Consider the following 14,904-nt stretch of genomic DNA (forward strand, 5'->3'; position numbering starts at 1 on the left):
GGGGATGTTTTATCTTGGTTTTGTATTTAAAGGATTGCAGCAAAAGGGTCGGGGCGATTCTGTAGCCAGAAAGCCCGTGGTATGGAATGTGTCCACACACTCAATACTATGTATTTTCCTAAAGTCAGGTATGAATATCTTACTCTTAGATTCGTCTTTGAGAATTTGATGTCTTGTATTGATTTAATATCGTTGAATTGGCTATGGAGATAATTGGCATAATACATATTTACCTGACTGATAATAAATTGTTACATTTGACTTATTCTGACGTACTCTGAAATTATTTAAGTGAAGGCGTATGTTTCCGCAAATCTGTGACCAGGGTTAGGATTATGGGTTTCTGACTAACCGCTTGACCTTAGTTTAAGTTATACTCAGTTACGTTAACCATGTATATGATTTCAGCATTAATTAAGTTGTACGGAGTTAAGTTGTACGGCTATTAATTAACTATCGGGGGCTAGGCAGAGGGTCTAGCAGAACCGCTGATTAATATTTGGAGTGTTAAGTTGTACGGAGTTATATTAACTATCAGGGGGCTAGCAGAACCGCTGATTAATGTCTGAGTATTACATGGGTAACTGAAGGGGGCTAAACAGACCTACTATTTAAAGTATATTAAATAGTATTAGCCACTTAAGGTTAGGTATTAGGTAGGATTAGGGATGTCGAATATGGTCATGCAGAATATAAGCACTAATAAACAGTCAATATGTTAATAATAGGCATGCTAATAAGCAACTGATTAATAGTGAGAATTGGTCCCTATACAAAAGTGTTACCAAATGTTTTCTAAGAACGCTTTGCTAATCTTGAAATTAAGTTATGAAAATGTTAAGGAATGTTCAAAACATCCAGTTTGAGAAACTTTTTTCCCGCGGCCTAGAGTGAGTGGAGGTCGGCTTGAGTGAGCAGCGGCGGGCGGGATTGAGAACGGGGCGGCCGGCGGATTCGACGAAGGAGGCTTGCGGCAATCACATGTGACGACCCCGGGCTGGACTCGTCCACGGTGAAAGCCGATCCGGTGATCAACAGTGCGAAGTTGATGTATTCCCTCAGCGAACAGCACGGATCAGCTCCAGGCATGATGAAGCGGATATCGTCCTCTTTTGGAAAGTCAACCAAAGTAGTTTCACTTTCACAACGAAACACACAGCGCCTTCACGGCATGGCGGCGGCAACAATACTACAGCGAGAATAAAAGTTACGCCACCTTTGTTTGCGTGAACATTTGGCCGGTGTTATGCAAACCTTCCCACATCGTGATGTAGACATGTGGGGGCGTGTTAGAACGAGACGTTTTAGGTAGGTGTGGCTGACTCTTAACTTTTATAAAGAATAACTCTTTGAATTTGAGACTTTAGTCTTTGCAACTTTACAGATCTTCTTTATGCACCAAGAGCTTGTAACACTTCAAAGAGAAAGGAAAAATTGAAATTGCATCATATGACCCCTTTAATGAAACACCTTCATCTGGAAGCAGCAGTGTTATTTTAATATCATTGAGATACTATACTATTGTTTTTGTCCATATTTTTACATTTTATTCTTATATTTTTCTGTTTGCACTTTATTTTTACACAGAATTCCAAATTAATTTGGTTGTTTTTGTCATTTGTATTAGCCTTTTTTAATAGTTTAAATATTTTTTATTATTATTAGTTTTAGAGTATTTAGTTTTAATTATGTTTCCTTGTCAACTAGCTCAAATAAAAATGTTATATATATAGTTCAGTCATGAAACTCTAGATGGTGCAGGCGATGGGTTGTTAATGTAACTGATGATAATCAGAGAGTTAAACGACTTGTTACAAGCTGATTGGTTCATGCTGCATATGCAGCCAATGAGCTTACTGCCTTGCATTTATACGGCTGGCTAGCATTTACTAGAGATTCCTGCTGCGCGCTTTCAGAGTTTCTCTGAAACCCTCCACCTTCCCCAGCTCCACCTGTATAGATCTGCTATGGGCTATTGTATATGCTATTTGTGCAGCAGCAGTATGTCTTAAATACTCACAGCACTGTATCGCCGTATGCATTGGCAGTAGCAAATTATTGTACTTGCTTGCAGCAGCAGCAATAATCTACAACTACAGCAATAACCAACAGCAGCAGCAGCGTAGCAGATCTGTTCCGCCAAGACCAAATACATTAACATTGGCATATCCATCACCATGTTAAAATGTTCAGAGAGTTGTCATGATTGAAATATATATTATGTATATAAATATATAATGTTTTATATATAGGGTTATCATAGTTAACTAAAACTAAAACCATTAAAAAATGTGTTCTAATATATGTACGTTTCATTTAATACTAAAATATTAATTCAAATTATTTAGTCAAATATACCATTTTACCCAATATAAAAATACTGGTATTGTTATTGAATGGCAATTGTAGTATTTCATCATTACTTCAGCAATCTAATGTCAAACTCTTGGGAAAATGTGTTCTTTGTTCTGTTGCAGAGTTGCAGCCTATATGTAGAGCGTTTCATATTGTTTCATAAAGCACATGTGACATAATGAAATCCCACAATGCAATCTGATTGACCTGACCTTTCTATTGCAGGATCATGAGTAACTGGGAATTAAAATCAATCCCTAGATTTAACATTATTTTCTTGTCTTTAATTGATTGGAATGCTGCATACTGCTTTCTATTTTTTAATTATGTTGCATGTTTAATTGAGAATATGATGTCTACTTATCATCTTAGTAATAAGTAGTTATTGTGCATTTTTCTTTTTTTGCTAGGGTACTTTGGGTAGTAGCTAGGTAGTTGTTAGGGTGTTGCTATGCGGTTGCTAGGGTGTTATGGGTGGTTGCTAGGGTACTCTAGGTGGTTGCTATAGTGTTATGGGTAGTTGCTATGGTACTCTGGGTGGTTGCTAGGTTGTTCTCAGTTGTTGCTAAGGTATTCTAGGTGGTTGCTAGGGTGTTACTGTGCAGTTGCGAGGGGGTAATGATATTAAATATTGAGATATTAAATATTACAAATTACTTTTAGAATATTTGTTCATTTGCAACATTGGAAGCAGAAGGTCATGTCGAGTGCATTGCATTTTGGGATCCAGCATGTTATGCCTTGTGCACATTTTAGCAAATGCAGAAAAAGTGCAATTATTTCATGCATACATGCTACGCACAGTATTCATCCCACTGAAGTAGTACGAGCAGGAAGCTCCTCTCTCTCTCTCTCTCTCTCTCTCTCTCTCTCTCTTTCTCGTACTCCAGGGATGGATTTGGAGGAAAAACAGCCAGCGCTCACTCGTCAGGGCAGTGAGGGGGCCGCCACACGCCTAAAAATACAGCCGCATGCCACTCACAAGCTGAAATTTTAATTAAGAGACAAGCACTTCATCATTATTCCACTTGGCTGATGATTACCATCTGACATTTTAACACTTGCAAACATGCTGATATATATTCTGCCACTTTCTCTGCGAGAGGAAGAAGGCAATCGTGCAATTATCACTTCAAGCCGTTGATCATTTAACCTTTTCTTTGATAGATTGGCACACTTTTGATGAGAGCGGGTCAGAAATGATATGCCCGCAAACCAAACAACTTTGCCCATGTGCCGCTAAAATGAGAGATGAGGGCTGTAAAACACAGAGCGTATCAGAAAATGGCCTTTATGCTTGGTTTTTAAGAGAAAGAAAGCCTAAGGATAATTTTGCTGCTTCTCATTCAGGTTAGACTTGCTTTGAACAGTTCTGGATGTCCGTTCTTCGGATATCAGGAGTTTAATGGCTGACATACTGCCGGCAATGGAGGTGAACCTCCGCTGATAAGACTGTGTGTGTGTGTGTGTGTGTGTGTGTGTGTGTGTGTGTGTGTGTGTGTGTGTGTGTGTGCTCTGTGAGGGGGGTGTCTCTGCCGCTAAAATGAGAGATGAGGGCTGTAAAACACAGAGCGTATCAGAAAATGGCCTTTATGCTTGGTTTTTAAGAGAAAGAAAGCCTAAGGATAATTTTGCTGCTTCTCATTCAGGTTAGACTTGCTTTGAACAGTTCTGGATGTCCGTTCTTCGGATATCAGGAGTTTAATGGCTGACATACTGCCGGCAATGGAGGTGAACCTCCGCTGATAAGACTGTGTGTGTGTGTGTGTGTGTGTGTGTGTGTGTGTGTGTGTGTGTGTGTGTGTGTGTGTGTACTGTAAGCGGAGGGTATCTCCTGCACTGCAGCTGTAATGGGTCAGATAGATGCTACAGAGCTTGGCTTTGTGATAATGTTCAACATGATTATCATGAGATTTCAGGTAGTTGCCAAGGCAAAATTTCTCTATATCATTTAGTTTAACTTACTAAGTACTAAAACTAAAAAATAATACTACTAAATAAAAATGTATAAAAACAATAGACATATAAAAAAACTAATAAAACAACTCAAATTAGAGTGAAGAAATATAAAAATAAAATCTAATTCAAAATATTAACAAAAACTATACAAGTATATACATGAATAACAATGTGTAGATTTGATATGCAGCTAATTTTTCTACTTTGTGGCTAGTTATTTCACTGTCATTAAAATAGTTTTAATTCATATTTTGAATTAGATTTTATTTGTATATTTTCTGTTTTCACTTTAATTTTATAGTAATTTTATTGTGCGTTTTTGTCATTTTTTAAATATATTTTTAAAAATACTTTTTCATTTCTTATTTATTTTTTATTAAATATTTTGTTATTTTAGTACATCAACTTAAATGAAAATGAGAAATAATGCCTTGGCAACTAGCTGTAATATAAGTTTATGTTTTTGTATATTAGATTTTATTTCAGTTCATGTTTATTTTGTTTAAAATAAAAAAAAATTGGTTTTATAGTTTTTTTTATAGTTAATGATAACAACCCTGCTTGTGATGCAAGGTGTGATGACAGGATTTCAGCTGATGACAGGTTTACAGGTAATTTGGCTAAATGTAAATGTGACAATCAAAGCCAATCAGATCATATTTGATGTTTAATATGCAGTTATGTGAAGCGAGTACTTGGAAAATCGCATCACGTTGCTAAAAAGTAACTAGGTTCAGTTTTTTTTTTTTAGCTGGTCATATGGTGAAAGATTACTCATAACGTTGTACAATGTGTCATGCTTAGGAAAAATTAAGTTTTTTTTATTATTCAATACTGTACAATAGTTTTGTATTTTAAACATTTATTTGCGGTGCTACACTTTTGCCTGCTGCCAATATTTCAAACATTTCCATTTGTTTTTACACACTGATTATTTATTTATTTATTTAATATTTTATTTCAAGTAACAATTTTTTTTTATGATTTTAGTTTTAGTTAGCTATAATGATCCTGATCAAAAATCTGTGAAATAATATTTTTGGTTGGGTTTATAATAATAATAATTATTATTATTATTATTATTATTGTTGTTGTTGTTGTTGTACCTTAATTACTAGTCTGTTGCAGCACTGAAAATAAATGACACCCATTTTACCCTCACAAGGGTTTGAGAAAAATACTTTTATATATATATATATATTTATAGTTGATTTTTGGTAAACTGCATGAAAATCAATGTGGGTCAGTTTGATTCCAAGATTTAGCCCAGCAGGCGCAGGACTCTTAAACCCACTGTACAATAGAGAAACTGCAGATGTGTTTGTGTTTCAGCAGGATCCTGTACGGAAGACTGAACTTAACAAGCTCGAGCAGACCTGCAGCAATGAAGATTAATCCAATATTTGCGTTTCTCACAGCGGTACACGAATGAATATCAGGAACACCAGAGGAGAATGTTAAACAGCCTCAGACTGATCAAACACACACAGAAGTCGCTTTTAGCTTCTCCATGAGATGCTTCAGTTCAAATTACCTGATTCACTTCAGTCAGTCTGTACTCTGTAGGCCTAATGCTGCGCGGTTTTTACTTTGTCACTGTACTTTAGTGCTCTGTTGAACGATCCTCCCAGCATCCCACAGTTCACTCACTGACCGCCTGATGAACTGTTAAGCACTTGATTTAATAACAGATCGACTGCAGCGCAGATTCTGAATCAGTCCTCTGGGAAAGAAAATCATCTTTAACCCTTTAAAAACCGACATATGAAGTAATAGCTAGATTTATTTACAGTATATATACAGTGGGTACGGAAAGTATTCAGACCCCCTTAAATTTTTCACTCTTTGTTATATTGCAGCCATTTGCTAAAATCATTTGTTATTTTTTTTTCCTCATTAATGTACACACAGCACCCCATATTGACAGAAAAACACAGAATTGCTAATTAAATAATACTCCAGTAAAATAATAGTTTTCAATTTTACTTGAGTAAAGGTACAGAAGTACTTGATTTTTTTTATGTACTTAAAAGTATTAAAAGTAAAATGTACCGATGAATCATGTTTATTTCATTTATCGAATACTTGACAATAAGATTAGTGCAGATATTCAATGTTGTAAATCAGAGTTATTATAGCTAACTAAAACTAAAAACATCTTAGTTACTTGAAATCAAATAAACAATTATTGAAATAAAACAAAACACATAAAAAATTTTTAACTTATTTAATTTCAGCTAGTTGCCAATGCAACATTTCTCATTTTCATTTAGTTAACTTCATGTACTAAAATAACTAGAACTAAACTAAAAATGAATGGAAAAAACTATATATATATACAGTAGTCAACATTTGAAGTGGATCAAAACCTTTCATCAAAGTTGTTCTAAAACCTTTCGTTCTTGTCTTAGGACAGCTTTGATTAACTTTTTGATCCACTTCAAATGTTGACTACTATATATATAACAAAACAATTAAAGAAACAAACTAAAATTCAAATGAAAAACCAAAAAACTAAAATTTAAAAAATATTTAAAATTAATAAAAATATTATTAAAAACTAAAGTAGTATCTCAAAAAGTCTAAAATATATTTGTTTTAATGACACTTTAAATACATTTTTAATTACACTTTAAATAAATCTAAACAAACTATGCAATTTGGTGCAGATGCTAATATTTATATGGACAAAAATATGAAATTCTGATTCTTGTAATATAAATCAATGAGATCTTTCTAACAGTAGAGCAGATACTGACATAAAATGACATAAATATCAGTCATCACCCTATATCTCCAATAATCTGTCTCAGTAAAATGAGATTGAAATGCTCCAAACATATAATGCAGTGATTGAGAGATGAAGAAATAAAGGCTCCGCAGAAGATGTGAGATGTTCTGGAGGCTTGTGAAGATCATGTGAAGATCAACAGTGAAAGTAAAGCTTCTGGAAACAAACGCTCCTCAAAAGATCCTGAGGATCAGATTTGAGACTCTAAAACATGATTGATGGAGAATCAAGTAAAGCTGAGCTGCTTCAGTGCAGTAAGTGTTCATCTGGAGATATTACCGCAGTTATTCTGACCTTTACTTGATCAAAATCAGTCCAGATTTGACAGCAGAAAGACACGTGAAGCTCCAGCTGAAGCTGGACGTTTGTACAATTACACTGAAACACTCTAAACTATCAATCAGACGACAGAAGACATGCAGTAGATTGTGTGCCTCAACAAGGCTTTATAGGGTTAAAAAGTAGTGGGCTGATTTTCTGAACACTTGTGAAAAAGGAGTCAGAGTTTTGTTTGTTGTGGTTGAGCTGTATATTCTGGATCAGAATCAGATCGCTTCTTTCTTCTGTCTGTGTGGGTGTGTTTGGTCAGAGCGTGGACCGAGCGCAGCTCTTCTCTTTATCATCATCGAGTGTTGCTTTGTTGTGATGAGTCAGCGGCGATCATGATGCTCCTCTCACAGAAATTGTTTAGGAGCGTGTGGGAACCTGAGGGCGGATTCACTGCAGAAAACAGCCCTGACTATCCGGACGCAGAGGTCTGCATGCATTGATCTTCTGAGCTGCATATACTGGAGTATTCATTAGAGTTAGACTCTCTTTATCCTTTTTTAAATTCATGTTCCTAGTCTTGATGTGAATGATTCATCTGTGCATTTTAAACAAATCAAAATGTAACTCGCTCAACTTCTGAAACTACTTTTGTTTTTGGGAAAGTCATCAATTGCATCGCTCACTTTTCACCGTCTAATCAAAAAAATCAATAAAAACGTCAACTTATTTTATTTCAGCTCGTTGCCAAGGCAAGCTTTCTCATTTTTGTTCAGTTGAACTAAAACTAATAAATACAAATTAATAAAAACATATACAGACAAAATAACTACAACTAATAAAAATCACAAAAACACAACAAAATCTAAATATCTAAAATTAGAAATAAAAAAACGATAAAATTAAAGTCCAATACAAAATATTAACAAAACTATAAAAGTATATAATAGGTGTTGCTACTGTATATATTTGATGTTTAATATGCAGTTATGTGATTTAGGTTATGTAATTAATAAAAACTAGACATATTAAAAGGACAATAACTTTAACTAAAATTAATCAAAACAGAAATATAAATATAAAAGTCAAAATATTAAGAAAAACTATAATATTATATCAATGATACTAAAATAACAATGTATATATTTGATTTTTATATGCAGTTATGTGACTATTAATCTAGAAATATTATAAGCAATAGAGCTAATAAAAAAAACTACAACTAAACTAAAATGTGAAATTAATAAAAATGTCAAAAGCACACAAAAATTGAACACTATCTAAAATTAGAAATTAAGAACTCAAAGTGAAAACAGAAAATTCATTCAACTTCAAAATATAAAAATTAACAATACTACTTTATATATTTGATGTCTAATATGCAATTATGTGAAGTGACTACTTTATATTTACAGTATATATTTACATTACCAACTTCACATATAGTTACATCACATTGCCAAAAAGTACAGTAAAAAGGTTTACTTTAAAAAAATAAACAAATAAATAAAATCAAAATGTAACTTATTAAATTTCTGAAACAACTTTCCTTTTTGGGAAAGCCATTAATTTCCCCCATCACCGTTCACCACCCAAATAATGAAATTGATCATTGTTTTATTATTATTTTAAATGGAATATCCTGTTTTTTGTTGTTTTTATCACTTTTTTTATTTTCTTGGAAGCATGTCAGACTGTGTGTGACAACGCAGTTCATAATGCAGCACAACGGTGTGAAATGGTGCTTGTGAAGCATTTGCATTTATGTTTGAAGCTTAAATGAACTGGACTCCATCAGCTAACTGATAAATACACTGACGTTTTACTGCTCAGCTCAGGCAGAAAGATCCTTGAAGTAACTGCACATGTCATTTTTATAGTATATCACAAATGCATTTTCTAAAGGCAAACGCTGTGCTGTTTTTACAGTGAATCAGTGCAGATGCATTCATGGTGAAGGGCAGATCTGCTGTGATGAAGAGTGTGGAAACGCTGAGACTGCCGTAAGAGCCTCACACTACAAACGCTGCTTTGAATTAGCCTGAACAGGAGAGAGACGTCAGCACATCAGAAATCGCCTAAAAGCCTCCGTTTAATTTCATTCCAGCCGTCTCGTTTTCCAGAACCGATTGCTTTTGTATTCCATTATCTAAAACAAAACCGGGACGAGATATGGCCGAATGCAAATGCGACGCCTATTTGTGTCAGCCTGTCTTCGTCAAAGAGTTTAATTTCAGGTTTAAAATGTAAATGTGGCCTCCATCTGTTTGAATAGAGTTGTGTTCATGTATTAGCACGAGAGGGTCACTGGAATAAACGCCTTTGCTTTATTTGCTTTGAGTTTGAACGATCGGTTCATCCACAGTTCATATGGTTTGGTTTAAACCGGGGTGCAAAGTTAGTTAGTTTGTGACTAACTAGTTGCCAACTTAATTTGGTTGCACCATTTGTTCTCAATGTCATAAACACTGCGTTCAACTTAAATGATTACTTATTTGCTTATACTATAACTTTATTAATGCAATAATCAGCCTTCAAATTAAAGGTTTGTTTGCTTGTTTGTCAAAAATAAATTAACATATTTAATTAACATATCAGTTTTTTTAGTATCATTAAGATACTAATAGTTTTATTAATATTCTGAATTATGTTTTATTTAATTATTTTCTTTTTACATTTTAATTTTAAAGGTTAAGTAGTCTTGTGTGCATTTTTCTTAGTTTTTTTAATGTCTATATAGTTTTCATTACTTTTTATTTCAGTTTTAGTTATTTTACTACATTGTTAAACGTAGCTGAAATAAAGTAAATAAAAAAAAAAGTGGGTTTTTTTTATTATTTGAAGTAACAAGTTTTAATGGTTTTATTTTTTGTTAACTATAATAACCCTAAATTATAATTAACCCTGGTTGAGGTAATGTTTTTGGTTGTTAGTTTTGTTTTGTTTTTTTAATAAAAAACTATTATTTTATGTTTTATTTCAGATAAAGTCAGGTTTATTATATTATAGTTAACTAAAAATAAAACTATTAAAAATATGCACATTAACTGAAATAAAATATATATATAAATATGTTTCATCTAGTTTCCATGGCAACATGTATCATTTTAATTTAGTTTAGTGTGATGTTCTAAAATAACAAACTAAAACTGAAATAAAAATGTATAAAAACTATATATACATATATACAAAATAAACACTACATATTGAAAAAAACATTACTAAAACACTATAATTAAAATGAAAACATAAATTATAAAAATAAAAACGGATTCAAAATATTAATATTAACACTTTAAAATTGTAACACTGTTACAAGCAAAAACATTTTTATTTTTAATTACCTATAATAACCATGTAACATATGGGACATGAAATACGTATATAATGCAATAAGTATATAATGAGTTAAAAAAATATGCATGGACTACATGTACTGTCAAAGTAATCAGGAGAATTAAAACCAAAACTGGTAAATGGACATTTATTGCATTTATATTTCAGTTTTTACAAGCAGATATGACCGTGAACTTGCATTACTCAACATACAGTGATTTAAATATTAATATTAACACTTTAAAATTTTAACACTGTTACAAGCAAAAAAAAAAATAAATTTAATTACCTATAATAACCGTGTAACATATGGGACATGAAATACGTATATAATGCAATAAGTATATAATGAGTTAAAAAAAATATGCATGGACTACATGTACTGTCAAAGTAATCAGGAGAATTAAAACCAAAACTGGTAAATGGACATTTATTGCATTTATATTTCAGTTTTTACAAGCAGATATGACCGTGAACTTGCATTACTCAACATACAGTGATTTAATACACTTCTATCAGTAAATGCATTTTACATGAAGCCACAAGCAGCACAACTGCTCTTTGCTTCAGCATTGAGCGCATATTCATAACTAGTTGCTTTCAGATGGTACAGTACACTGATAATTGCTTCTGTGCAATTAGAGAATGAGGTAGGTCTGAGTAAAGAATATTAATCCATCACTAATTAGTGCCTGCAGTACTGTATTATATTTGGCATAATGGGCCGGTCATGATTCATCAGACCTGTACGGCGTCCTGTTGTTCCTCTACATTGTTCAGCAGCTCTTTATTCTCTAACGGCGTGTCATTGTGTGCTAAAACACCGTCAGAGTCGCACGTCTGCAGAGAAAAAGTCAATTCATCAAACCAAAATACTGTGGTTAGATCAGAACTGACATATGAAATAATAGTCAGAATTGTTTTCCCATTTTTAAAATGGAACAGTTGATTGAAACTTTAGACAAAATCCCACAAAAATGTTTTTTTTTTTTCTAAATTTTCGCTGCTTGGAAATCATATAGTCATTTGCAAGATTGTAATTGAATGTGACGAATGTGTTTTCCGTTGTGCGTTTTCCATATTTACCATATGGGGGGGAAAAGTACTTAGTCTATTTTTTTTTTTTTTTGAGTTTTTGAAACAAGTATCTTATGCTCTGCTTAAGGCTGCATTTATTTAATCAAAAACAGCAGTAAAAAGATCAATATTGTGAAATATTATCATTTAAAGAACTGTTCTTTGTTTTAATATATGTTAAATGTAATTTATTCCTGTGATACAAAGTTGCATTTTTTTCTCACAATTCTGCATTTACATACCGCAATTCTGAATTTATATCTTGCCTTTCTGTTTTTTTAGTTTCCACCATGAAATAGGTAAATGTTGCAGTCGTGGCCTAATGGTTTGAGTCTCGGTTCCACCCTCAATACCACGACTGAGGTGAGACCCTTGAGCACCAAACCCACAACTGCTCCCCGGGAACCACAGCAAAAAAAAAAAAAGGGCTGCCAACCCTCTACATTGCGAGTAAATCACTCCCATGTGTGACTAAATCTTCACTCCGGGTGACGAAATAATGTCTAACATTAGCTATTGGCTAATAAATTCTTCAATTTTACTCACCAGTGTGTATGTGAGAGGCTAATTACAAGTTTCACATATATATTTTCACTCGCTGAACACTGAGCGCTTGAGAGGTTCGCTCTCCGTCAACCGATCTGTACTATTTCAATTCAGCTCAATGGATGGGCAGTGCACCTGTATCGCAATTCTGCATTTATATCTCGTAATTCTGCATTTATATATCTCGCAATTCTGCATTTATATCTTGTAATTCTGCGTTTATATCACGTAATTCTGTGTTTATATATCTCGTAATTCTGCATTTATATCTCGCAATTCTGCATTTATATCTCGCAATTCTGCATTTACATACCGCAATTCTGTTTATATATCTCGCAATTCTGCCTTTGTTTCTTGAAATTCTGGTGATATCTTGCAATTCTGAGTTTATGTTGTGCAATTCTGCATTTATATCTTGCAGTTCTGCATTTATATCTTGCAATTCTGCATTTATGTTGTGCAATTCTGCGTTTATATACCTCTCAATTCTGTGTTTATATATCTTGCAATTCTGTGTTTATATACCTCTCAATTCTGTGTTTATATATCTTGCAATTCTGTGTTTATATACCTCTCAATTCTGTGTTTATATATCTTGCAATTCTGTGTTTATATACCTCTCAATTCTGTGTTTATATATCTTGCAATTCTGTGTTTATATACCTCTCAATTCTGTTTATATACCTCTCAATTCTGTGTTTATATATCTTGCAATTCTGTGTTTATATACCTCTCAATTCTGTTTATATACCTCTCAATTCTGTGTTTATATAAGACTCTCATGTGTGAGAAACAGTGCTATCAGCAAAGAGAAGGCGAGTCGTGCGCCTTCACACTAGAGTTTACGGTGCGTCAAATACAGAGATGAATTGAAATAGCACAGATTGCTTGATGGAGAGCGAAACTCTCAAGTGCTCAGTCAGTGTTCAGCGAGTGAAAATATATCTGTGCTAAACTTATAATTAACCTCTAACACACACTGGCGAGTAAAATCTAAGAATTTATTAGCCAGTGGCTAATTATAGACATTATTTAGTCACCCAGAGTCAAGATTTAGTCGCATATGCGAGTGATTTACTCGCAATGTAGAGGGTTGCAATTGAAACCTTAACATTTTATTTGTGGATTTAACATTAATAGATGGTCTAAAGCAAAGCAAAGCTGTAAAAATAGGGCTAGTGACTTTTTACACTATCACACATGGGATGCGTCATATGTACTTTCTCAAATTAAATGCGGGGATCCAAAACAGTGAATGTAATCACCATTAAGGCAAAAGCTGGCTTCAAGAATGACCACACTGCTGACATGATCTTATCGCTACCACACCCTGAGCACATGTGAGCTATCCGTTTTATCGGCAAGGCATATCAGCATAATTTTTTTTTCAAATGGCTTATTCTGTAATGCATAAGCAATAGGGATGCACGATATTATCGGAACGTTATCGGAATCAGCCGATAAAGGCTTAAAATGTAAACAACTGCCAATTCCGATAATGTTCCGATAATATCGTGCATCCCTATTGCTTATGCATTACAGAATAAGCCATTTGAAAAAAAAATTATGCTGATATGCCTTGCCGATAAAACGGATAGCTCACATGTGCTCAGGGTGTGGTAGCGATAAGATCATGTCAGCAGTGTGGTCATTCTTGAAGCCAGCTTTTGCCTTAATGGTGATTACATTCACTGTTTTGGATCCCCGCATTTAATTTGAGAAAGTACATATGACGCATCCCATGTGTGATAGTGTAAAAAGTCACTAGCCCTATTTTTACAGCTTTGCTTTGCTTTAGACCATCTATTAATGTTAAATCCACAAATAAAATGTTAAGGTTTCAATTGCAACCCTCTACATTGCGAGTAAATCACTCGCATATGCGACTAAATCTTGACTCTGGGTGACTAAATAATGTCTATAATTAGCCACTGGCTAATAAATTCTTAGATTTTACTCGCCAGTGTGTGTTAGAGGTTAATTATAAGTTTAGCACATATATATTTTCACTCGCTGAACACTGAGCGCTTGAGAGGTTCGCTCTCCGTCAACCGATCTGTACTATTTCAATTCAGCTCAATGGATGGGCAGTGCACCTGTATCGCAATTATGCATTTATATCTCATAATTCTGCATTTATATATCTCGCAATTCTGCATTTATATCTCGTAATTCTGCGTTTATATCACGTAATTCTGTGTTTATATATCTCGTAATTCTGCATTTATATCTCGTAATTCTGAGTTTATATCACGTAATTCTGTGTTTATATATCTCGTAATTCTGCATTTATATCTCGCAATTCTGCATTTATATCTTGTAATTCTGCGTTTATATCACGTAATTCTGTGTTTATATATCTCGTAATTCTGCATTTATATCTCGCAATTCTGCATTTACATACCGCAATTCTGTTTATATATCTCGCAATTCTGCCTTTGTTTCTTGAAATTCTGGTGATATCTTGCAATTCTGAGTTTATGTTGTGCAATTCTGCATTTATATCTTGCAATTCTGCATTTATGTTGTGCAATTCTGTGTTTATATACCTCTCAGTTCTGTGTTTATATATC

The 14,904-nt window shown here is 33.6% G+C and overlaps 1 protein-coding gene across 1 annotated transcript in view; it reads right to left on the reverse strand.

The window, feature by feature from the left end:
* Positions 1–11,446: 11,446 nt before the first annotated feature.
* tpo (thyroid peroxidase) overlaps positions 11,447–14,904 on the reverse strand; it is a 45,267-nt gene continuing 41,809 nt past the window's right edge. The window contains exon 13 of the mRNA XM_016284075.1: positions 11,447–11,548. Within this exon, the coding sequence (XP_016139561.1) occupies positions 11,447–11,548 (102 nt within the window). The remainder of the gene's footprint in view (positions 11,549–14,904) is intronic.

The sequence above is a fragment of the Sinocyclocheilus grahami genome, unplaced genomic scaffold, assembly GCF_001515645.1.
Source record: "Sinocyclocheilus grahami isolate Dianchi unplaced genomic scaffold, SAMN03320097.WGS_v1.1 scaffold179.1, whole genome shotgun sequence".
Taxonomy (NCBI): Eukaryota; Metazoa; Chordata; class Actinopteri; order Cypriniformes; family Cyprinidae; genus Sinocyclocheilus; species Sinocyclocheilus grahami.